The sequence below is a fragment of the Schistocerca gregaria genome, chromosome X (assembly GCF_023897955.1).
Source record: "Schistocerca gregaria isolate iqSchGreg1 chromosome X, iqSchGreg1.2, whole genome shotgun sequence".
Taxonomy (NCBI): Eukaryota; Metazoa; Arthropoda; class Insecta; order Orthoptera; family Acrididae; genus Schistocerca; species Schistocerca gregaria.
This window is the reverse complement of record NC_064931.1, coordinates 724289153-724316946: the sequence shown is the minus strand read 5'-3', so window position 1 is coordinate 724316946 and position 27794 is coordinate 724289153. Positions and strand designations below refer to the sequence as shown.

Here is a 27794-nt window from a genome sequence, read left to right as displayed (position 1 = left end):
TAAACATGCTGGCAAGCTGTTCAGCCACCTGAAGTTTATGGAACCTTACAGCTATAAGTTTTGTCCTGGATGACGGGCCAAAGTTAGCGTAGCTGGTTGGCCCATTTTCAGTAACTACATGATCACTTGTAAGCGGGTGGTCTTTAACAAGTAGTTGGTGTTTTTTCCCCAGGATTCTGGAGTTGAGGGAGGGAATTAGCCATTTGGACAGCATGTGGATGATGGGGCTGGCTCTAAAGATAGCGGTAATCACAATAGGGAGGACTAGGGCAGCCTAGAAATACTTTAAAATTAAACAATAATTCACAGTTTTGACGTATAGCAAATCCAATCAAGTCTGAGTAATCATGGCACTGAGGTGCATGTTTTTAGACATTGACATTAAATGTATAAATAAAACTACAGAAGTGATGACATAACAGCAAATGTATACTCTTATAAAAATCTTTAAAACTTAAGTTTAACATTTCGTGCAATTTGGATGAACAAAGTATTGAATGACAGCAGAGGACACAATCTATCATCACTGAAAGCAAAACATCCATATAATTATTGAATTATTATGCATTTAATATATTTTTAATTGTGTAAATGAGCCAGATCATCATATTCTCAGCACTTAGATAGAAAACAAACACAGCATGACGTTCCTTGTACCTCACCACATGTGTCCGTACATCATATGTAGAGATTATTACGAGATTTTCAGTTCACTTAATTAGGTACTAATTTGATCTTTAGTAAAGACTCTTATCAAGTGGAAATTTAAATATAATATTTGATACAACCGTTGAATAGAGCACAAAGAGACACTTCTTCTGAACAGGCCACCTTTATTTTTTAGAATGTTTTAACAACTATTTGATAGTGTGACAAGGGCCACCTGCTGGGTAGACAGTTTGCTGGGTGCAAGTCTTTTGATTTGATGCCACTTTGGCGACTTGCACGTCGATGGGGATGAAATGACGATGATTAGGACAACACAACACGCAGACCCTGAGCGGAGAAAATCTCCAACCCAGCCAGGAATCGAACCCAGGCCCTTAGGATTGACATTCTGTCGCACTGACTACTCAGCTACTGGGGGGTGGACATTTTTTGATCATTTATTGTAAGTACATATGTATAAAATTTCATGTTTTATTTACTTGTGGATAAATTATTAAACATGGGATTATGTGTATGGCCTGAGAGGGACCAGAAGAGAAAGACCTTTCATTCAAAATACATGTTGTATATGGCAATTGTGTATATTTTAAATGGTGGCCCATTTTCTTAATTTTTTTGTTCATTTTCAGTTTTGCTGCCTAAAGAGAAGGCTTATTAGGGCGCACAAATGGCAGCTCCTGGACATTCTGAGTTGGACAGCCATGTGGTGTGGATTGGTCTTGTAGGTAAAATGTATGCTCAGCTATTACTAGCATACTTTTGGAATTGTGAAGTGATACGTTTCGAGCAGCAAACATCCACTCAAATGCTTTAATATATGTTAGCACTTAGAAAAATTTTGAGTCAAATGGGACTAAGAATCAATAACCCAGCCCAAAATTTAACATTCCGGAAATGATAGTCAATGCGCAGTGTTGAACACTGATTATTTATGACTGCAAATCTGGATGTATTATCAAACGGATTACGGCAACCTATATTTGGTTACACGAATTTGGTACACTACTATGTGATCAAAAGAATCTGGACACTCCCAAAACCATACATTTTTCATATTAGGTGCATTGTGCTGCCACCTACTGCCAGGTACTCCATATCAGTGACGCCAGTAGTCATTCGACATCGTGAGAGAGCTGAATGGGGCACTCTGCAGAAATCATAGACTTCGAACATTATCTGGTGACTGGGTGTCATACACATGTATGCGAGATTTCCACACTCCTAAACATCCTTAGGCCCACTGTTTCCATTGTGATAGTGAAGTGGAAACATGAAGAGACATGTACAGCACAAAAACGTACAGGCCGACCTCGTCTGTTGACTGACAGAGACCGGTGCCAGTTGAAGAGGATCGTAACGTGTAATAGGCAGACATCTATCCAGACCATCACACAGGAATTCCAAATTGCATCAGGAGCCACTACAAGTACTATGACAGTTAGGCAGGAGGTGAGAAAACTTGGATTTCATGGTCGAGCGGCTACTCATAAACCACACATCACACTGGTAAATGCCAAATGACATCTCGATTGGTGTGAGGAACATAAACATTGGACAATTGAACAGTGGAAAAATGTTGTGTGGAGTGACAAATCATGGTACACAATGTGGCGATCAGAGGGCAGGGTGTGGGTATGGTGAATGCCAGGTGAACGTCATCTGGCAGCATTAGTGTCAACAGTAAAATTCGGAGGCAGTGGTGTTATGGTGTGGTCTTGTTTTTCATGGAGGGGGCTTGCACCCCTTGTTGTTTTGTGTGGCACTATCATAGCACAGGCCTACATCAATGTTTTAAGCACCTTCTTGCTTCCCACTGTTGAAGAACAATTGGGGGATGGCGACTGCATCTTTCAACACAATCGAGCACCCATTCTTAATGCATGGCCTGTGGCAGAGTGGTTACATGACAATACCATCCCCGTAATGGACTGGCCTGCACAGAGTCCTATAGAACACCTTTGGGATGTTTTAGAATGCCAACTTCATGTCAGGCCTCACCAACTGACTTCAGTACCTCTATTCAGTGCAGCACTCTGTGAAGAATGGGCTGCCATTCCCCAAGAAACCTTCCAGAACCTGACTGAACATATGCTTGTAAGAGTGGAAGCTGTCATCAAGGCTAAGGGTGAGGCAACACCATACTGAATTCCAGCATTCGTGATGGAGGGTGCCACGAACTTGTAAGTCATTTGCAGCCAGGTGTCCTGATACTTTTGATCACTTCGTGTACGTTGATCGCCATAGTGGACTTTGTATATTTATGAGCTGGTGAATGTTTTGTGGTTGGTTAATGGAATGAGACTCAGTTTTTTCACACAGCAATGATGTTTAAATAATAATTGAGGAATCTACTAACACTAAGTTTACAATCACGCAAGCTTTACTGCATCTGAATATCACTGTGATTTTATTTCAGTGTTAAACAGTATTTGTAAGACCACCATTTTAAACTATTCTAGTGCTTAACTAAGTTACTAAACCATCAGTTCATTATAATTCAAACCCTTCGGTGTTGGCTGCATCACTCCTCCAATAGAATATAAATAACTTTTTTCATAAACTTATTATTATTATTATTATTATTATTATTATTATTATTATTATTATTATTATTATTATTATTTGCATTGCAATTGGTAGTATTTAAATTCACATAACTTACTGATGCTTAGGTATATTTTACTGAAGGAACACAGGTTACACGTATTTTTGCAGTGAGTTTAGCTGCTAAGTATGAAAGTAGACATGAAAATCTCAACCCTGTGACAATATGAAGCCAACACTCCAATTAGAGTTGAGCATTGCTGAACTTCGTTTAGTGGTTAATGTCACTGCAAGGATTATTTTAATCAGTCAGCATGAATACTGGCCCATCACAACCATGTCCTCTGATCTATCTAATCACTGCTGTCGCTACTATCACTGATGTGCAAATCACAAAGCTGATATCCCCTTTATATGTGGTTTATGTTGATCAAGAATTGCCACATTATATTTCACCACTAGTTTTCATTCTATAAAGATAGCAAGTTATATGCATCATATTTATGACCTGAATATGACACCATGAGTGAAAAATCATTATCTGTGAGCTGCAGCATGTACCTTATAGATATGAGATTTGCGTCAGTGATGAGACACATTTAATTTCATGATTAAATAACCACAGGCCACCATCAATGATGGACAGATGGATTTAAAATCGCTGGGTGCTGAACAATGAGGTCATCAGTACCTACTCTCAAGATTGTGGTATAGTTAGGTACAATATTTAATTATAACAAACTACTGTAACAGTCTTGATATTTTCAAACAATGGAAAATCAAGGATGTGAATGTAACAATACCAGAGAAGGAAAATTGCTACTCACCATATAGCGGAGATGCTGAGCTACAATAGGCACAACAAAACACCAACACCTTCAACTTATTACCCGGAATCTATCCTCCTATATAAAAGACACCAACCATTTCCTCAACTGACTCTCCACAGTTCTTGTCCCTTTACCACACGGTGCCCTGCTCATCACTACTGATGCCACCTCCCTGTACACTAACATTCCTAATGCCCATGGCCTTACTGCTATTGATCACTACCTTTGCAGATGCCCTATGGATTCCAAACCATCAACCTCCTTCCTAGTCTCCATGACCAACTATATCCTCGCCCACAATTACTTCTCCTTTGAAGGCATTAACTACAAACAAATCCTCAGTACGGCTAGGGGCACCCGCATGGCACCATCCTATGCTAACCTATACATGGGTCATCTAGAGGAGTCCTTGCTAAAAACTCAGAATCCTAAACCCCTCGCCTGGTTCAGATTCATTGATGACATCTTTGCTATCTGGATTGAAGGTGAGGACACCTTATTCACATTCCTCCAGAACCTCAACAACTTCTCCCCCATTTGCTTCACCTGGTGCTACTCAATCCAACAAGCCACCTTCCTAGAAGTTGATCTCCACCTCAGAGATGGCTACATCAGTACCTCCGACCATATCAAACCTACTAATCACCAGCAATACCTCCACTTCAACAGCTGCCACCCACTCCATACCAAGAAGTCCCTTCCGTACAGCCTAGCCACCCGTGGTGATCGCATCTGCAGTGACGAGCAGTCCCTCTCAAAATATACCGAGGTTCTCACTGAAGCCTTCACTGACTGTAATTATCCTCCCATCCTTGTACAAAAACAAATATCCTGTGCCTTATCTTTCCAGTCTCCCACCACCTCCCAAAGTCCCACAGTCGGCCACAGAGGAGCATTCCTCTCATAACTCAGTATCATGCGGGACTGGAGCAACTGAATTACATTCTCTGCCAGGGTTTCGGTTACCTCTCGTTGTGCCCTGAAATAAGAAATGTCCCGCCCACTATCCTTCCCACCCCTCCTACCCTGGTATTCCGCCATCCACCGAACTTACACAATGTACTAGTCCATCCTTACACAACCCCTTGCTCCCAATCCCTTACCTCATGGCTCATACCCCTGTAATAGACCTAGATGCAAGACCTGTCCCATACATCCTCCTACCACCACCTACTCCAGTCTTGTCACTAACATCACCTACCCAATCAATGGCAGGGCTACCTGTGAAACCAGTCATGTGATTTGCAAGCTAAGCTGCAACCACTGTGCTGCATTCTATGTAGGCATGACAACCAACAAGCCGTCTGTCCCTATGAATGGCCACCGACAAACCAAAAAACAAGTGGATCACCCTGTTGCTGAACATGCTCCCAAACATGATATCCCTCATCTCAATGACTGCTTCAAAGACTGTGCCATATGGATCCTTCCAATCAACTCCAGCTTTTCTGAATTGCATAGGTGGGAACTTTCCCTGCAATACATCCTATATTCCCATAACACTCCTGGTCTCTACCTTCGTTAGTCACTGTCCTCACCCATCCAGCCCCCTCCCTGTTCCCATTCCAGTACTACACAGCTGTCATTTCACCGCCACACCCAGTCTTTTAATTTCTTTTTATTTCTCTCCTTTCCACTACTTACCCCCTCCCCCCTCTGCACCTTCTCTTCTGCCCTCTGTCTAAAGTGCAACACTTCACTATCTGCCGCTCCCACCATACTATCCCTCCCCCTCCCCGCCCCAGCCTCCTCCTTACCCCCACCCAGTCACCACTTCCATCATGCACTGGTGCTGCTGTTCACAGTGTGGTTTCAGTTCTCTGAGACTGCAGATGTGTGTGCAAGTTGCATTTGCGTTTGTGTGTGCGTGTGTGTCTAATGCTGAAAAAGGCCTTTATGGCCGAAAGCTACAATTATGTGAATCTTTTTGTTGTGCCTATTGTGACTCAGCATCTCCTCTATATGGTGAGTAGCAACTTTCCTTCTCTGGTATTGTTACAGTCTTGATATTTTGATATTATCGACCCTTCCACCACGTGATACATACCCGTATCTTCCAAGATGACCAATGAGCTTTCCCCCAATCTATTTGTGTGACTTTCACCTATAGCAGGCCTGTTCCTGATCTCAATGAGCAAAAGGCCAATCTTAAGAGACTGAAGCTTTCCATCATGCTTCCCCCTATGTAGAGCCCCTGTATCCCCTTTCCCAATAAACCACTTTGGTGTCAATTATGCCTTCTTCTTACTACCCCTAAATTCACACGTTACCCTGTTGCTTACCCCCTAGCTTGGCCATTCTGTACACTGGTGTACAGAAGTGTGATTTGATCTGTCATTTTTAGCCTATTCATGGTTACTAACATACTACCAGAACAGTACATTCATGCAGTACATGCTGTTTCCTTAGTGTGCAAGGGCCTGGTGGACAGTCCAGCCCTGTTGTGCTATGCTGCAATATGTCCTGTGATCCCACTTCATCACATGTGACAGTGTATGCACTAAAAGGAATAAAGTAGTTCTCATTTCCACTTGGTTGTGTGCCACCTGGCATGGCAACATGTTTCTATCCATTTGAACTGGCCGGGTATGACACTGAATACATGAGTGTATCAGGTGTGAGTGCCTTATGGATGCAGGTATCTGACCACCTGGACAGCTGTCTGCCCAATCATTCAGTGCAGCAAAGGGTCATGGGATCAGCTTCTGCTACACCACACGCCGCTCATGCATCGTGCACTAGGTGTGTTCCACCATGGCCACCACATCATCATCATCATCATCATCATCATCATCATCTCATCATCATCATCATCACAGCCTGAAGAAGTTGACTGTGAGTGGTACTTTTATTAGTATAGGTCTACATGAAGAATGCTGATCCACAAAAAAGGAAGAAGATCCAAGAAAATATATTTTAAAATTTAGCTTTATTTACAGCTTAATAGATGTATTAGATGAAACATGAATAACTTCCAATGTAACTCAACTGACTGTGGAACTACAGTGATGGTAAAAAAATCGCAATACCATGAAGGAGTTTTATGACATAAATTGGCAAGTGTGTTTCTACATCTGAAAGATGATGTCTATTCAACAAAATTCCATGCCAGTCACGTAAGAGTGGCACTAGAAATGGCACTATATGGATTCAAATCAGGTTTGCTTTAAATACTTGGTCGTAGTGAGTTGACATAGTGAAAAATGCCTTTAAGGTGACAAATATGCCACTAGCAGTACGTCATTGACTTTGAACAAGCTTTTGTAATAGGGCCATGAGAATCTGGGTGTTCCTTCTGGGATACTGCAGAAAGACTTGGCAGTACTGTAGCCATTGCACGGTTGCAGACTGTGGTAGGTAGTCATGAGAATGTGCAATTGAAAGAAGACTGGTCTACGGACAGGCATGTGGCAATGCTGAGAGAGAAGACCAATGCATTCGATGTATGGCTCTGGCGCATCATACAGCATCTGCAGCAACAATTTCAGCAGCAGTTGGCACCACAGTGACACAGGAAACTGTTACAAACTGGTTACTTGAAAGACAGCTCTGAGCCAGGCACCCTTTGGCATACATTCCACTCCTCAAACCACCGCCATTTGGAACTTCAGTGGTGTCAAGTGAGAGCTCACTGGAGGGCAGGATGGAGGTCTGTTGTATTTACTGGTGAAAACTGGTTCGGCCTTGGGGCCAGTGATGACCGTTGTGTTGGTCAAAAGTAAGGCAGTTGACGGCCTGCAACCAACCTGTCTGCATGATACACACATTGGAGCTACACCTTGAGTTCTGATCTGACTGTCGGAGCACTCTCATGGTTAGCCCACGCATCCTGACTGCAAAACTATATGTCGATCTGGTGATTTCACCTGTTGTGCTGCCATTCATGAACAGCATTCCAGGAGGTGTTTTCCAACAGGATAATGTTCACTCACATACCGCAGCTGTAACCAGACATGCTCTACAGAGTTTTGGCCTACTCAATCACCAGATCTGCACCAATCAAGCACATATGGGATATCATTGGATGATAACTCCAGCATCATTCATAAACAGCATTAACTGGCCCTCTATTGACTGACCAAATGCAACACACATTGAACTCAATCCCACAAACTGACATACAACACCTGTACAACACAAAGCATGCATGTTTGTATGCTTGGATTCAACATTCTGGAGGTTACACTGGTTATCAAGGCACCAGTATTTCAAATTTGTAATGGCTTATCTCGCACTTAGATTAACCTGTAATCTTGCAATATTAACCACTTGAATATGTTATCTAGACACATATGTTCAGTAAATTTCATTATTCAACATCAATCATTTTTTAGTGTTCTGATTTTTTTCTGTCAATGTATGTGTGATGGAACGGGAAGGATTTTGTGAACTGTGATTTATTAATTAAAACTTCCGGGCTGAATTGCCGTGCTCCATACATAAAACTTCTTCTCCTTCCTGACGTTTCATTGCCTACTGAGGGCAACATCTTCTGAGGTGAGTCAGCGACTGGCTGGCGCTGGGGGTCCTGCTTATATAGAGTGCTTAGATGACACCACCACTCATCACGTGCTTTCGACTTTAAAACTATCTCTGGCTAGTGCCATCTCTCTCGATTACAGGTAATCGATTGTCACTTCGTTGGTACAAAGTCAACCACCATATCTTGTCTAGTTTTAATCCTCCTCCTTTTTTATTAAAATTATTTTCGTGGTATGGGGGCCCAGATTTCAATCACAGTCTGGTACACAATTTTAATCTACGGCATAATTTCAGCTCCCTAATTTGTTTACTTGGGTATTTTATTTATTTATTATTTTTTCTTTTAATTTTTAGTCTTAGTACTACTTTGCCTTTTCTTAACAAGAGGGCCAGTCAAAATTTAATGTTCCATCAACACTGAACGTATAACTGGCAGCGCAGTGTCTTAGTTGGAAGAGAGCAGAAAATGAAAATTGTCATGATCTTCTACAATATTGGCATCCACACAAAGTGAGCAAAGCATAGAAAAATGAAATCAGGTAGTCTAGCTGGAAATTTTGGCCCCTTTCTTTCTGAATTAACCCCTGAATGTGTACAAACTCCCCTCCATACCCACAGTAGAACTAAGACAGAGACAAGTAAGAATAGCGGAACACACTTTCGCCTATCTACTAATCACATCCGAATGACAAAGTTCACTGACTTTTTTCTGCACACAGGTTACTGAGTATTGTTACATGAGTTGTGGGTGAAATATTAGAATCTGTGGTTACGTGCAAAAGACTTGAACTTGTTTCTTTGATAGTTAATCTGGGCTGCCTGATCATTTAACTATAGAAATTGTACAAACTTAACCATTGGTAAGCAGGCTCAATTATATGAAATAAAAAGTAAACAAAATCTTAAGATAATGTTTACCTTTCCCTGAGATCCACAGCTCTGCCAATAATTATCAGAGCCATCCACAAGATGACGTGCGCATGCCTCTCTTGAAGATACTTTCAGAGTCTTTATACAATGAGCCCAATCCTGAACAAGGCCAGGGTTTAAAATTTCATCACGATGATAATATTTACCAGGTTTTCCAGCAAATATTGGAGCACTCCCTGCATATTAAACACAAATATTTATGCATTCACTTGTTACTGAAGCAGACAAAATGTAATAACAGAAAAACTAGAAAGTTAGTGAAAGTGGCTGTTTTCTGTTAAACTGCTGGTAGTCAGCAATGGGGTACACAAATATTTATGCATTCACTTTTTACTGAAGCAGACAAAATGTAATAACAGAAAAACTAGAAAGTTAGTGAAAGTGGCTGTTTTCTGTTAAACTGCTGGTAGTCAGCAATGGGGTATGAGGACAGTCAAATGTGAATACACTGGAACATTCCTGAACATGAATAATCACAGAAAATGTCTACATGGAAAAAGTGGCAGGATACTATGCCTGTCAGTGATGATGCTACAACCAATATACATTTTATTTAAGAATAATTTTAAGAAAATGAGTTTTAATCTCCATTTCAATATTGCAGACAATGATTAACTACAACAAACATCAAATCCTAGAATAGTACATTGAGTTGTCAGATGATTTCCAAAATACAAGGTTAAAATCTGTTGCATACCTTCAGAAAATTTCAAAATGGTCAAAGCACTGGAATGTAGACTTTACCTATGATGAGTTATACAGTTTTATTACACTCTAAAAAATATAAGTGGAAATGCATTGCTTGAAATAAACTGCAGTACACAAAAGCACGAAACATCTAGCTCACATTCACCCCAAACAATTTCATTTTTTTAAATGGTTGATCTGATTATATTCTTGGTAGATTTTTTTCAGTCATGCTAGCTGAATGCTGGAAGAGTTTATAAGTATTGCAAGAATTTGCATCTGAATTATATAGCTAAATACAATGATCTTCAAGTCACTATTAAATGACTAAAAAATGGATCACTCATAATAAAAGTGAAGTGCTGAGCACATAAAAAATGATGACTCATACCCTTTTTAATATAATCTAACTGCCTGCCCCAACTTAGCTTTTAGTTTTACAATTTCATTTTTCTTCTTTGAACCACTGGTATTCCATTAACATGAACTGCAATGCCCTGCCCCCGACAAACCCTATACTGTTTTCCTCTGTGCATTCTTGTCCCACACCTGATTCATCCATCATCTGATCAGATTTTGTTAATATTCTCATTTGCAAATTAGTTAGAATTCCGCAATCCCCTTCCATGAACATCTGGGTGCAATTTGTCATGTCCGTAACAATTAACTCATATTGTTACAAATGAAATATGGTCAATTATTTTATGATACATACTCTATATAGACCCTCTATAAGCCAAATTCCACTAATGAAATATCACTGTCAGTACCAACCAGGTTCATAGATGCAATTGAAGAAATGGCGATGACCTCTCTTTGTGAAGAAACAATTTTCACAATAATTAAAATGTTCACAAGTCTTGCACTTGTAACGATGGCCAGTGATCGGAAAAGCTCGGCAGTTATCACATGATACAGTTGGGTGACTGCTTGAAACAACTTCCATCTCAGATATAACACCCGTCCAGTCGCTTTGTTGTGGAAAGTCAACACTGATTTCTCTTCCATTACTACTAACACCTGTAAACCAAAGTTAAATTAAATTATGACCAAATGATATGTAATTATGTAGTAATATTATTTCCAGCTCTCGGGAAAAAAATTGTTTTTCAAAAGTAGACATTTGTTGGGGAAGAAATGTTAAGGTAACTCTGTAGACAAGTCCTCCCTCCTTGCTTATGAAAATAGTATTTCCACAAATATAATGAACACTTGCAAACAGAAAACTGAGAAAAAGTTAATAAAATTTTCTCTTCAGCCATATTTCAATTCAACGTCTCTCATTCGTTTTGTTCTTTGACAAGAATGGCACTCCTTGTAGCAGCACATTTTGTTTCTTCATGTCAATAGCTTTTTCTTCTGAGTACAGCAGCGGTCACATATCATAAAATATGAGAATGTTCTGCCACATGAGCCAAATTTTTGTTGAGCTACCGAATGCCTCTTGTAGTTATGACTAGCTAACTTATCATCATTTATTGATACAAAAGAAAACAGTTAACAAAGAAAATGATGTAATCACGTAGGATACCATATTTTATCACCAGCTGACCATTTCTCAAGTGCCTTGGACTGAGCAATTGACACACGCAAATCCCAGTTTATATATATAATTGACAGATTCATTATTATTTTCATACCAGTTCCATTTCAAAAGACGTCTATTCAAATAATAGCATGTCCCTCTCCACAGACACGCTGCAGAAAGCTTAAAATACTAACAATGCCTCAAGTGAATGTACATTTGTACTACATCCACATAATATTTATTGCCTACGGATAAATAAAGAAATAATGAAAATATGTTTTATACAACAACGTCAACCTTGAAGATTTTAAAAGAAATGCTATCTTTCATAGGTACTACACTTGAAACAGCACATTACTCAATACACAGCAAAGAAAAAGAACTAACAAGGAAAGGTACATGAGCCGTATAGGTGTTAAATTTTACAGCAGACTGCCATTCTACATCAGAAACTTTTAAGCTGAAAACAAATTTAAAGCACAAAATAAAAATTTCTACTTGAACAATGTTTTTATATGGCAAGTGGCTACGTTGGCCAATATGATTTTTCTATTATGTTTATATTACACATCTGATGTAAAACTTTTACTGAATCAATGTCATGTATAAAATAATTTGCTGGTTAAGAGAAACAAAGGTATAGTGTTATGAAAAACTGATTATCAATTTGTAATAACAGAAGCATATACACTCCTGGAAATTGAAATAAGAACACCGTGAATTCATTGTCCCAGGAAGGGGAAACTTTATTGACACATTCCTGGGGTCAGATACATTACATGATCACACTGACAGAACCACAGGCACATAGACACAGGCAACAGACCATGCACAATGTCGGCACTAGTACAGTGTATATCCACCTTTCGCAGCAATGCAGGCTGCTATTCTCCCATGGAGACGATCGTAGAGATGCTGGATGTAGTCCTGTGGAACGGCTTGCCATGCCATTTCCACCCGGCGCCTCAGTTGGACCAGCGTTAGTGCTAGACGTGCAGACCGCGTGAGACGACGCTTCATCCAGTCCCAAACATGCTCAATGGGGGACAGATCCGGAGATCTTGCTGGCCAGGGTAGTTGACTTACACCTTCTAGAGCACGTTGGGTGGCTCGGGATACATGCGGACGTGCATTGTCCTGTTGGAACAGCAAGTTCCCTTGCTGGTCTAGGAATGGTAGAACGATGGGTTCGATGACGGTTTGGATGTACCGTGCACTATTCGGTGTCCCCTCGACGATCACCAGAGGTGTACGGTCAGTGTAGGAGATCGCTCCCCACACCATGATGCCGGGTGTTGGCCCTGTGTGCCTCGGTCGTATGCAGTCCCCTACAGCACTGCGTAGGATCCTACGGTCTTGGCGTGCATCCGTGCGTCGCTGCGGTCTGGTCCCAGGTCGACGGTCACGTGCACCTTCCGCCGACCACTGGCGACAACATCGATGTACTGTGGAGACCTCACGCCCCACGTGTTGAGCAATTCGGCAGTACGTCCACCCGGCCTCCCGCATGCCCACTATACGCCCTCGCTCAAAGTCCATCAACTGCACATACGGTTCACGTCCACACTGTCGCGGCATGCTACCAGTGTTAAAGACTGCGATGGAGCTCCGTATGCCACGGCAAACTGGCTGACACTGATGCCGGCGGTGCACAAATGCTGAGCAGCTAGCGCCATTTGACGGCCAACACCGCGGTTCCTGGTGTGTCCGCTGTGCCGTGCGTGTGATCATTGCTTGTACAGCCCTCTCGCAGTGTCCAGAGCAAGTATGGTGGGTCTGACACACCGGTGTCAATGTGTTCTTTTTTCCATTTCCAGGAGTGTATATGTATATAAATTTGAATTACTATGTATGGATGACTGTAGTATCTTGTGTGTATTACTTTATGTACACACCTGTATTTGTATGTTCCAATTGCCTTGTAATAAATTCATACAAAATTTACATGTACATTTGGACCATGTCCATACATTTGTTACCTACAGATAGATAGAGAAATAAAGAAATTTAAAAAAAAAAACACAATTTTACTTCATTTTTCAAATTAAATTCTTTTTTAAAAATATTCTCAGTTTTGTGTGTGTTTCTTCCAGAATTGTGGTATGTAGAGTATAAAGGTTTATCTTCTTCAATTTCATTTGCACTTTCTATTATGAGTAAACTACTGATATAAACGAGTAAGCAAGGAAGCAAAACCTATGTAATCAATATGGCAAATCCAGGAGCTATCAGACACAGTTTGGCTAATGGAAAGTGTTTATAATGACATATAGAATGAAAAGAGTGATAATGCAATGGAATTTCTCTGTTCTGTAAATACTGAATCAAAATGAGGATATAAATATGTAGCAGAGGAAATTAAAGAATTTTATAGAAAGGTGTTAGCTGTGTCTTATAATCATTTAAAACACATTCAAAGCTATGGACCATAAATCATTCTACAAAATGTAACTGAATTTCATTTATGATGTATATTTTCAGACTGAAGCGATGCATAAAAATGTGTATCATGCCATCAATTCAAACCCAGGTCTCCTGCTTACTAGGCAGATGCACTAGCCACTATGTCACTCAGGGGCAGTGGCTTTGCAGAACTGCACAAATTACCCTAGCATGCCTCCGTCCTCAGTCCAAATTCCCATTCACGCTTCAGCCCTCTCAGCATTTCCCCTAAACTCGAACAGCACTGCAGAGGCTTTCCAACTGTATAGGAATAGCACCTCAGAATCAAATGAATTGTGGGTCCTCCCAGAAACCCAGGCGTAGGTCTTTAATCAAATGAAACTATATGGTATAGTCTGTCTGTAAACTCAAGAGTGAGCAGTGCTTTTGGTGGGGGAAGTGGCCTTTCCCAGAAGAATCCTGCCACTGGCCTACAGGGGCACCCAAAATCAGTTTCCTGTTACCTGTCTAGCGGTGTAGATCGGCATACAGTGACATACCTCGATTCTGTTCATGCGATTTTAGTTGCCAGTCAGCCAGTAAACTTTGTACACTTACTGATATACTTCGCTATGCGGAAGTGATGGATAATCGTCCTACATTGCAACAAAATGCACAGTATACGAAGAAGAGGAGGTATGTGTGGAGTGTTCAATCATTGTTCAATCATCTCTATTGTTATTACAGCATTTGTTAAAGAGGCAACACAGAAAGAACTGTTGGCTACTATTACCAGTCACAATCAAAGGGCTGAAATTTATGTAAACATCAGCCTCACCACAATAGGATGCATAAGAAAGGAACATGAAAATAAACAACAAAAAGCATTTAAATGTATTCTGTCAATAAATCTCTACATCAGTTACTAGTCGGGACTCTGCTTGCTCGCTCTTCAGTTTACTAGCAGACTATACCAGTGAACCCCACTCCAGAGTTCCTCATTTTGTTTGATGCTGAGGTGCTATTCCAATACAGTTGGAGAGCTTTTGCAATGTTGTTTGAGTTTTGGGGACTGAGGCATGAACATGAATTTGGACTGAGAAGGGAAGTGTACTAGAGCAGTTAATGCAGCTGTGCAAAGCCACCAGGTTTGAATCCTGGCCTTGGTACACATTGTCATTCATCGTTTCAGTCTGTATATATACTCCACAGATGTTTGAGACTTGAAAAGGTCTCTGGAACCATACAGTTTCATTTGAATTTCACTTGTGATAAAATAACAAGAGAAGTGAAATACAAGTTTTAATGCATTAAAAAACAGAGAATAAATGATGGATACTGACTTGTGACAATTCCAACTGAGCCATGAGTCACTGACCCCCATTTATACTTCGGAGTCCTGACAGACTGCTTGACTTTAACTCTATCCCCAACTTTCACTGGTGGAGGTGGCGATAGGAATGGAAGAAATCCTATAAGTTCCACGTGTATAAAACGAACCCAGTATGGGCTTCCCATATTTTGCCAATCAACCTGAAACAGAAACACGGGTAATGTAGTAAACTTCACTGATGACAAAATATTTTCTGAATAAAAATTAGAATTAGTGTTCACTATCATGAGTGCATGAACTTCATGTGTGTCAACACAAAACAAAACAAACAAATAACTGTCCTCTTCTCATTTATATTGCAAACAAATAATTATTTTAAGTGTGGTGTTATTGATGATGAATTGTGTATTTCCACTTTTTCTCACCAACTGCTGACAGCCAGTACATAAGCTGACAAATTCAAGCTGTGTACTGGACCAGGAATTGGACTTTCCTGAACAGTGGTCAAGTCTGAAAAGCTGAAGGGAGTGACTGGCACAGCTGAAGTTCTCAGTGCAGATTGTGAATCATGCCTGGATAGCTCAGTAAATAATGGCACTGCCTGTAATGAGTGAGGATCCACGTTCAAGTTAATGGTCCAGCACAAAACTTCAACCTGTCAGCTGTCAGCTGTCAGCATGCCCATCTGCCATGCAGTTTTAATGTGTTGGGAAGTTTTCATGGCAGGGAGATTCATTCTGGAACAGAGAAGCTGCTCCTGCTGCAGATTTACTGGCAAGACTGCAATGTTGAAATCTGGCTACAGGTTAACTAGCACCAGCCACTAGGCCACAAGTGCTTTGCATGGAGACTGCAGAGTGGATTTTGGTTTTGGCATTTAGAATTTGACACCAAGGACAGTAGTACCCATACTCAACTGACACATTGTAACACAGATCATACCTTTACAAAGCAAATAGAAGCACTATAAATTATACTAATATTCACAAGAAATTTTATATCTGTGGGAACATATCAATCATAAAGCTGGGGCCAATAGGAAAGTGCAGTGATACCTCTCTCTCATCAAAAAGCCAAAAAATAAACAGTTCTTCATGTAAAGAATGTGGAAAACAAATGATGAAATGTATTTCGTGTATCAAGTGCAACTACTGGTTACAGAAAAGTCCACAAAAGTGAACCCAAAATTCATCTTAGATGATTTTCCATTGACATACGATGTCTGTCTACATTTCAAAATGGCTGAGCTTGTAACTACAGTGGATTCAAAAACAGAAATTATTAATTTACTACAAAATGATGCTGAGGCATTAAAACTGAAATGCTGACTATAAATAAAGAAAATTACAGATTAATATGAGAAAGACTGTCGTATGTGTAAAATCCACCAGTCAAAAATACAAGACTGCAACAATACGTGAGTGCACACAAACTTTAAAGACAATAACATATCCAGTGTTTCCAATGATGTCATGATAAATACAAGTCATAAATCTGTAGATAAATAGAAATGGAAGTTGATGAAATACAGCAATGAAAATACAAGAGCACAGATATGCAAGGAAATAAAAATGGATTCCTAATAATTACCAACTTGCTGTAGAAAAATATTGTTGTCCCCAACTGCAAAATTGATGTGCGACCAGGAATTAGAACACAACAACTTGACATTCATTTTAAAAATATGGGAAATGCAAAACAAGTGACCATACAACCAGATTCTGAACCCAAACATAATTACAAGGGTGTCTTTGTACATGTTAGAACAAATCTGTCAAAGACCAGCAGCAGTGCAGAAGTTGTTACTAACCACGAAAGAAACATGATTCATTCAGCAAGAATGTCTATGCGTAATCCAAGTTCATGGTCAGAGAATCCTAAAAGGTCAGTGAGTGATAAATACATCTCCAAGACAAACCATGCCATCAATGAACAATATGATCATCTTCAGGTAGTTTTCACAGGTGCAAACAAATTTCTTCATGCAGATTGTCTAGGAAAGGATGGCATGCATTTAATTAGATTGGGGTCTGCAACAGTCAGCAGAAGGTTTATACAGTAGAAACAAAGGAAACTAATGTGCCCTAATGGGAGTGAAAAATCAGCTGAAAAAGCCAAATATAAGTATCAACCAAAACATGAAGCACTACAGAATATGCTTCCAGAGCAAGTCAGCAAAAGGAAATTACATAAAAGTACTATATTGGAATACACAGGAAATTGGTAACAAGAAACAAAGGAGATTGCTTACAAATCACTTCCGTGACCCATCCTAGAATATTGCTCAAGTGTGTGGGACTTGTAACAAATAGGACTAGCAGGGGACATTGAACATGTAGAGACAAGGGTACCATGAATGGTGACAGGTTTGTTTGACCAATACGAGAGTGTCACTAAGATGTTGAAAGAACTGAATTGGCAGATTCTTGAAGACAGAAGGAAACCATCCTGTGAAAGTCTACTAACAAACTTTCAAGAACTGGGCTTAAGTGATGACTACAAATATACTACAACCCACTAAATATTGTCCCTGTAGGGATCATCAGGATAAGATTAAATTAATTACAGCACACACAGAGGCATTTAAACAATGGGGAAAACACACACCGTACCTGAATGAAATAGGAAAAAGCCCCAATAACTAGTACAGTGGGATGTACCCTCTGTCATACACTTTACAGCGATTCACAGAGTATCAATGTGCACGAGCTTGAAAGTGTAGAATATACATATGTACTGTACTTCACTATGCACCATGTCTGCTCTGGGATAGAAAGATGATTAATACCAGATAACAGTCCGAGTCTTCGTACTGCAGAAAATGAAGAGAAAGAGGTGGGGTTGCTATTTTTCTTAAGAACTATGTTAAGTGTAATTCAACTGATATAAACAATTTTTGTTCAGAGCATCATTTTGAAGCATGTGCCATTGACCTGACTGTAAATAATTCTGCCTTGTTAATTGCTGCAACATATGGGGCACCTTCAGGGATTCTTAGCTTCTTTTTGAAGCAGTTTGACACACTTTTACTTCACCCATTTAAAATGTACAAGAGATATTATAGTACTTGCAGATTTAAATATCAATTTCCTATCACACAGTTGTGGGAAGATGAACCTGGAGAATTTGATGTAAATATACAACCTTTTCTCAGTGCTCAATTTTCCAACCAGAGTAACTCCAAATTCAAGTGCCCTAATTGACAAAATTTTTGTAGACCAAGGGAAAGTGGCCAATATAATTATTGGTAAAATACTGAATGATCTCTCTGACTATGATAAGAGACTTACCATTAATAATGCAAATATTTGTCAGAATAAAACTGAGTCTCAATGGAAGGTAGGCAGACCCATTAATGAATAACCAACCATGTGTTTAAATCACATCTTCAAGAAGGAAACTGGAGACACTTCTATTGTGAAGTAGGTGTCAATTTCAGATATAATCTGTTTAGCAATGAAGTTGCAGCACTATTTGAAGATTTCTTTCAAAAAAAGTTAAAGGAGTTGACCCAAAGGAACCATAAAAAAACCATGGGTAACAAAGGGAAGGATAACTAGCAAACAGCAACAAGAATTGTACATTACAATGAGAAATTCAGGAAACCCTACCCTAACAAATCATTATAAAAAATACTGTAAAATAGTAAGTGAAGTAATCAGTCAAAAGTTTATATTTTATCTCCAAAATTAACCAACCCAGTAATAAAATCAAAATAGTCTGGAACTTGGTAAAGGGGTAAGATAGGTGCCGTCTATGCCAGTAAAACCAAGGACATTGTCTTAAAAATTGATGATAAAACACATAAGCAAGCCCAAGATAATTTCAGAAATCTTCAATTACCATTTCTTAAGCACTGCTGAGAAAATAGGTTGCATTGGCTCCTTAGAAAGAGCCATGAAAGTACTGAAACACCATTTTCCTACTTTTGTAATTGAGAGAAGCATGTCCTCCATGACTAGAAATTAAGTAAAGAAAAAATTCTCTCTTTAAAAAGCAAAGTATCATCAGGTGTAGATAACATGACTAGTAAACTTCTAAAAGTCTGCTCAGACCAATTATTCAAAGTTTTGGCTCACATATTAATGCTTTTATGTATCAGGATGTCTTCCCAGATGGAATGGACCTTCCTAAGGTGAAGCTGCTTCTCAAATGGGAGATACAACATAAGCCACCAATTACTGTCTCATATCTCTTTTGGCCAGATTTATAAAAGTCCTTGTGAAAATACTGCATTGCGAATTGTGAGGCACATTAAAAACTTTGACATCTTCCGTGAAAAACAGTTTGGTTTCCAAAAAGGCTTGTACACAACTGAGGCTGTGTTCTCTTGCACAGATGATGTTCTGCTTGGGAGTGGAACAGGGAGAGAAGATGCTAGTTGTGGTATGAGGTACCCTCCGCTACGTGCCACATGGTGCATTGAGGAGTATGTATGTGGATGTAGATATAGATGTAGGAATTGCTACACCAAAAAGTGAAGCCAGTTGGTATATTTTGTGATCTTTCTAAAGCTTTTGACATTGTGAATCACAAAATACTTCTCAACAAAGCACACCACTATGGCATCAGATGGGAGGTGGGAAACTGGCTAAAACCTATCTCTATGACAGGAAGCTACCTCTTGATCTGCTGCTGTTTCTCATATATGACCAACCTCTGTCACACAAAACACTCAAGTTCACTATGTCTGCTGATAGTACTAGCACTGTGATAAACAAGAAACACTCCACCAAGCTGGAGCAGAAGAGAGGTGTCCCACCCACTCTCAGGCAGTGCACAAGGCAAAATAGCCCTGCCTTACAGGGATGAACAGAAACTACCTTTGCTGGTAAATATAACACCAGATCAGCCACTTTGGCATCGTCTACTAGCACCAGAGGTACCTTGCCAGGAAGATTAAGATGCTGCCTCAAAGCAGCCAAACTAGAGCAGTCTATGAGAAAATGGGCCACTGTCAGGCAGGCTCTGCATCGGCAGTGAGGGGGATCCTCACATCAGAGAATGTAGCCATGCGTCAGCCAAGCACGGCCAATGTGGAGTCAACAGATGATGGTGAATTCCCTGCAAGAAGCATGCAGGGAAGGCTGCCACATGATCGTAGTCTCCTTAATTGTCCTGAGTTTCTTTGGGGAGATCAGGACAGACCATTCTGAGTTCCTGACTTCCAGCAGTCAATGGCGCATAAACGATTGATTCTGGGACCCCCATTTTCCTAGCTTGATGGAAGTCACCCCCAAGATCCTGGACAGCCATAACCAGTGGGTGAGGAGAGTAGCACTGGTCTGTAGCCGGAAGGCTGCTAAGGGAGTCACTGCAGATTAGGATACTCTTGTCAGTGCAAGAACAAACTTGGCTAAGGGCTAATTTAATGGCTGTCAATTCAGAAGTGAACACACTGCAGTCATTTGGCAGAGAGTGGAGTTCAGTGCACCATACATGTGTGTATGCAAAGCCTATTTGTCTGTTGACTGTTGAATTATTGGTAAATACCACTTCCAAACACGAGTAAATCTCAAGGACAGCCAGAAACAGATGGCAAAAAATTGTGGGGTTAACGGAATCTTTTGGACAAAAGGACACTTTGAGACAAATCTGAGGTTAGGGCATAAGCCAAGGGGGCAGATGCGATGTGTCCCTGACCAGAGGCAACACTGGAAGCAGTTGCAGTTCTAAACAGAGACTCTGGAAGTAGGCAGCAATTGTAAATCCAGTTCTGGGTTGCTGTTGTGGGACGTGGAGTTCCTTCCAGATAAAAGGACATGGTAGCTGGGATGTACAGGGTTGCTACAAACGTGTATAGTGTAATTCAGAAGCTGTTGTTGGCACCTGATAGGTAATAGAGGGAGTCCAGCCTTGACTAGTAGGCTGTTCATAGAGCTAGTTTGGAAGGCTGATGACGACGACGATGATGATGATGATGATGATGATTATGATTATGATTATATATTTACGAAACTAAACTACTGGGTCACCAGTCCCATCTCATGTAACATGGTAAAAAATGGAGAAGAAGAAGAAGAAGAAAATGGAGATTTGGCTGCTCACACTATATAAGTAAGTTAAACAGTTTAAAAGGGTGTGACAGTAGTTGTAGCATCATACATAAAATAAAAGAGATAACCCAGGCAGAACACTGCACAAGGGAGTCTAAAGGCACAACAAGGTGAGAGGGGAAGCAAGTAACCTGTGGTCGCTTCGTGAGTAACCTGCTACAGGGGGAGGCTCTCACACGGACAACCAACCCTAACACTGGAAGTGGAAGAGTATTATAGGTTACAGTAAAATCTGCTCTCCCTCAGGAAATGCATTACTTTGGTTGTGACCATCATGTCACCCACAAGCAACTAAGGTGGTAAGGCAGCCAAGCTGAGTGTGTGCCACAGATCGGCCAGCAGGGCACACTCAACAAGAATGTGTGCTATCGCCAGTAGACTACCGCAGTTGCAGTGAGGAGAATCCTCCCAATGCAGAAAGAACTCATAGGTGAGTCTTGTGTGACTGATGCATAGTTGGCACAACACAATGGCATGTTTCCAAGAGGCCTGGAAAGATGTATGCCACACCTTAGTGGACCCTTTAATTGATCTCAACTTGTTTTGTGACATAACAGCCTACCATTCCAATTCCCATAGCATCAAAATGTTACAAAGAAGTCATAATCTTGAGTCTGGGTCCAGTATACCAACATCAAGTTGATCTCCTGTAGTTCTGTCTTTAGCTTCATTTCTTGAAATGCCTATGTTGCTCAGTGTCCAGATGAAGGTCACCGTCTTTCCAGAGCTGTAGAGGTCAGCCAGTATGTCCTGGATGTTGGCGACCAAACAATTCTTGGGATAGCTTTTTAGGCAACTAATGGAATAGCTATAGATCAGAAAGTTCATCGTTGCCTGGGATTTGATGAACAGCAAAGCCTGAGGGATGGCAACCAACTCTGCAGTGTATAAACTGCAAGCACTTGGCAACAGTGCCTCTCATGTCCCCTTGCATGAGTGAAACTGTAAGCAACCTTGTCATTGACTTTCGATCCACCTGTGTAGATGCATACTGAATTAGAATAATCATGGGGGATTTAAAGAAAAAGGTGTTGGAGAAGGGTAGGATCAGTATCCTTCTTGGGACCACAAAACAGTTTCATCCATATTGCAGGACAGAGTACAGTCCATGGGGAATGTCGAAAAGGAGCTCTAGGAACTCAGACTAATAGAGGCTGCTGGAGGTCCTTCAGTAGAATATCACATTGGCTACCAGCTGATCTTCCCAGTTTTGGGTGATGCACAATCAGTCTGAACTGCTGGTTGTGGAACAGAGTTGAGTGTCATGGGTGGGTAGGTATCTGACAGATAGTGACTGTGTAACTTGTCAGATACTGCTGTCACCTAACCCGCAGTGATGTGACACCAACTTCCGCAAGGAGGCTGTCAACATGGCTCGTACTGAGGGCCCCATTGCCAACCACATGCCAGTGTGGTGAACAGGGTCCAACAGACTCAGTATGGATGGTGCATAGTCCAAGCAGGATAAAATTAGTGCTTTGTAAAACCTCAGAAGAACTGTGCGGTCTGTGACCCACAAGGAGTAACTATTAAAATGGAGAGCATTCAGCTTCTTCATGCAAGTTACCTTGAGCCGATAGACATGCGGCAGCCAAGTTAACTTGTGGTCAAATAAACTACCTAAGAATTGTAAAGTTTCAATGACTTCAAGTAACTGGTCATCAAGATATATTTCTGAGTGCATGTGCACAGTCTAGGGTCGACAAAAATGCATAACTCATGATTTTTCAGTGGAACATTGATAGCCTTGATTTGGGGCCCAGTCCTGGGCTCTCCAGACACCCACCTGAAATTGAACTTAGTGGTGTGCAGTGATGCAGAAGCACAGTACAGACAAAAATCATTCATGTATAGCGATGGAGAGACTGGGGGTCCCACAGCATTTACGATACCACTGATGGTGACAGCAAATAGAGTTATGCTCAGAACCGTCCCCAGAGGACTCCAGTTTCCTGAACATATTGGTTACTAAGAGGCAAACTTACACAGACCACAAAAAAAATGTGAGAGATAAGAAATTCTGGATAAAAATGGGTAAACTGAAACCCCACTCATGCTGTGTAGAGAGGATGTGATGTCACCAGGTGGTATGGTACGCCTTCTGTAGATCAAAGAACACAGCAATCAGATATTGGTGATGCACAAACGCACTGTACATTGCCAAATGATCCAGGTTATCTGTGGTGGGCCAGAAAGCCCAAAAGCCCGAGAGCTGCTTTGGAATCATGATATATGCTGTCTGGCATTGAAGGACAGACAAAGATGGTGGTTGGCCATTCGTTCGAATAGCTTATACAGTTGATTCATTAGAGAGATTGGCTCATGGTTAGTTAGTGGGTCCTTTCCTGGTTTCAAGGCAGGAATAATAATACCTCCCCGCCATTGAGAGAGAAATGTGATTAAATAGCCCGAGGATATGTTTCATGCCATCAGCACAATGATGTTTGAAAATTTGGTTGTGGGTCTTAGACTTCACACTGTTGACTGAGATCCAGTATCCACAATGCCGAGGGTGATGCTAAAGCATTTGCAACACTCCCATAATCAAGGTGAGACAGAGCCAGGACTTTATAGAGCCAAAAAAAGAGTAGAGCAATCTGCATCCCACCTATGTTACTGAAGCAGCAAAGTGTATTGAGGTATCGCCACCACCTTTGCTTAAGTTGGCAAAGGTGGAAAGCCACATTAGACGGGAATCAAAGGCCAGTCCCAAAAAGTGGTGTCTCTCAACTACAAGAAGTAATTGATCGTCCAGGTAAAGCTGTGGGTGTGGGTGGGTAGTGTGATGGTGACATAAGTGCATGACGCAAGTCTTTGTTGCTGGAAACCAAAAGCAAGACCACACAACCACTGCTAGACCACTAATGGCCACCAGAAAGAGGAGGACACTTAGTACAGAATCCTGCGGGACCCCGCTCTCTTGGATATGCGAAGGTACCAAGTGAAGCAACCACTTGAACCCAAAACATATAGTGTCACAAGAAGTTCTTGACAAAAATTATGAGTGGACTCTGGAGACCCTACTCACATAATGTCAGCACATCATGTCATAAGCCTTCTGCAGGTCGAAAAAGACAGCAATGTGGTGCTGACAATGTGCAAGGGCCATCCGAATGGTGGGCTCCAGGTGAACCGAATTATCAGCAGCACACTGGCCTTTGAGAAAACCGCCTCTGAGATGCAGCCAAAAGGCCCCAAGACTCAAGGAACCAACATAGCCACTTGCTCAGCATACGTTTGAGCAACTTACATAGAATGTCAATATGGCTGATTGGGCAATAATTGGCCACCTCAAGGCAGTTCTTACCAGGTTTCAGTAGCTGAACTATCACACTTTTTCGGCACTGAGATAGAAACTATCTCTCATTTCAGATCTGATTAAAGAGAGCAAGGATGTGATGCTGACAATCCACTGAGAGATGATTCAGAATTTGGTTGTGGATGTGATGTGGGCCTCAAGCCACATCAGGGCAATAGGGCTAGGGCACTGGAGAGTTCCCATTCACTGAATGGAGTATTATATGGCTCCAGGGAGTGGGTAGTAAAAGATAACAAGATTTGATTCACCTGCTGTTTTAAGAGCTGAAAGGTGGGATGATAGTTCTGAGACGCACATGCGCGAGCATAATGCTTAGCAAAATGATCGGTGACAGAATTTTTATTTTTTGCCCATACCAGCGAAGCAGAGGTACATGATCCAATGGTGGATACATACTGTTCCCAGGATTCTTGCTTTTGTCATTTTATGAGGTAATGGACGTGGGCACGGAGCCATTGAAAAGCAGTAAAGTGCTCCAGTAAAGGGTTCCGCTTATGTCGTTGGAGAGCCAATGGCCTCAGCGATCTCTGGGGTCCACCTAGATATGGTCTTCTCATGGGGAGATCCCAAGGAAGAGGAGAAGGCCTGGTTGGCTGCCAAAAGAATGGCTGCCATTTACTGCTGAACAGCCACATTGATACTGCCTTGTGATGGGAGCTAAGAATGACAGCAGAGGTGAACCCATCCCAGTCAGCATTACAGAGAACCCATAGGGGCAGGTGTCCAGGGGAGCAATGCTGAGGAAGTGACACGAAGACTGGGAAATGTTCACTACCACACAGGTCATCGTGAATCCTCCAGTGGATAGATGGTAGAAGACCAGGGCTGTAAATGGAGAGATCAATGGCACAATAAGTTTGGTGTGCCACACTTTTGGCATCAGAGTTCAAGAGGCAAAGACTGAGCTGTGCCACAACATTCTCGGACATAACATTATCTACATTTACATACATATTCTGCAAGCCACCATACGGTATTTGGCGAAGGGTACCCTGTACTACTCCTTGTCATTTCCTCTCCTGTTCTGCTCACAAATAGAGCGAGGGAAGAACAACTGTCTGTATGCCTCCACATGAGCCCTAATTTCTTGAATATTATCTTTATAGTCCTTTCGCGCAATGTATGTTGGCGGCAGTAAAATTGTTTAACAGTCAGCTTCAAATTCTGGTTCTCTAAATTTTCTCACTAATGTTTCTCAAAAGAATGTCGCCCTCTCTCCAGAGATTCTGATTTTAGCTCCTGAAGCATCTCTGTAACACATGTGTTGTTCAAACCTAGTGGTAGCAAATCTAGCAGCTCACTTCTGAATTGCCTCGATGTCTTCCTTCAGTCCAACCTGGTACCAATCCCAAACATTTGAGCAGTACCTTTACAGGTGAACCGCTCTTTCCTAAAATTCTCCCAATAAATCAAAGCTGACCATTTCCCTTCCCTACCACAGTCTTCATATGCTTGTTCCATTTCATATTGCATTGCAATGTTATGCCAAGATATTTAAACGACTTGACTGTCAAGCAGGACACTAGTAATGCTGTAACCAAACATTACAGGTTTATTCTTCCTACTCATCCACATTTACTTATATTTTTTCACATTTAGAGCTAGCTGCAATTCATCACACCAACTGGAAACTTTGTCTGTGTCATACTGTATCTTCCTACAATACTCGACTTCAACACCTTACCATACACCACGGCGTCGTCATCAAACAGCAGCAGATTGCTGCCCACAAAACCATTTATGTATACAGAGAACAACAGTCATCCTATCACAGTTCCCTGGGGCACTCCTGACAATAACCCTGTTTTTGATGAACACTCGCCACTGAGGACAACATACTAGGTTCTATTATTTAAGAAGTCTTTAAGCCAGTCACATATCTGTGAAATTATTTGATATCCTCGTACCTTCGTTAACAGCTGGCAGTGGGGCACCATGTCAAATGCTTCTACATCTACATGGATACTCTGCAAATCACATTTAAGTGCCTGACAGAGGGTTCACAAAACCACCTTCACAATTCTCTATTATTCCAATCTAATATAGTGCACGGAAAGAACAAACACCTATATCTTTCCGTATGAGCTCCAATTTCCCTTATTTTATCGTGGTGATTGTTTCTCCCTATTTAGGGTGGTGTCAAAAAAATATTTTCACTTTCGGAGGAGAAAGATGGTGATTGGAATTTCATGAGAAGATACTGTCGCAAGGAAAAATGCCTTTCTTTTAATGATGTCCAGCCTAAATCCTGTATCATTTCTGTGACACTCTCTCCCATATTTTGTGATAATACAAAATGTACTGCCCTTCTTTGAACTTTTTCGATGTATTCCATCAGTCCTATCTGGTAAGGATCCCACACCATGCAGCAGTGTGGCAATCTAAAAATATGGAATTTGCCTGTTGCCCTTCATCCATAGTTCTCAGTATATCATGAGAGAAAAAGGTAAGCTGAGTTTCACATGAATGATGCTTCCTAAAACCATGCTGATTCGTGGACATAAGTTTCTCAGTCTCAAGAATATTTGTTATATTCAACCTGAGAATATGTTCAAGGATTCTGCAGCAAACAGAAATCAGAGATACTGGTCTGTAATTTTGTGGGTCTGTTTTCCTACCTTTCTTATATACTGGAGTCACCTGTGCTTTTTTCCAATCACTTGGAACTTTGTGCTGGGCAAGAGATACATGATAAATGCAAGCTAAATAAGGGGCCAATGCAGAAGAGTACACTTTCTAAAAATGAACTGAGATTCCATCGCAGCCTGGTGATTTATTTGTTTCCAAATCTTTCAAATGTTTCTTTGTGCCAGGAGTGCATATTTCTATGGGAGTCTGACCGATGGTCAAATGACAATATTTTTGTATTGTTCTGCTATGTAAACAATTTCTTTAATGTGAAATTTAAAACTTAGGCTTTTGTTTTGCTACCAGTAAGACTTAATGGAAGCTTTAGAACGGCTTAGTGATTTTACACATGACCCAAATTTTCTCAGGTACTCTGCCAGATCTTTTGATAAGGTGTGACAGTGGT

The 27794-nt window shown here is 40.9% G+C and overlaps 1 protein-coding gene across 2 annotated transcripts in view; it reads right to left on the bottom strand.

The window, feature by feature from the left end:
• LOC126297739 (E3 ubiquitin-protein ligase HERC2) overlaps positions 1–27794 on the bottom strand; it is a 752343-nt gene that overhangs the window by 295390 nt on the left and 429159 nt on the right. For both annotated transcript variants that reach the window (XM_049988889.1, XM_049988890.1), the window contains 3 exons: positions 15396–15585; positions 10917–11162; positions 9444–9631 (listed from right to left, as the gene is read on the bottom strand). In XM_049988889.1, the coding sequence (XP_049844846.1) occupies positions 9444–9631; positions 10917–11162; positions 15396–15585 (624 nt within the window). The remainder of the gene's footprint in view (positions 1–9443; positions 9632–10916; positions 11163–15395; positions 15586–27794) is intronic.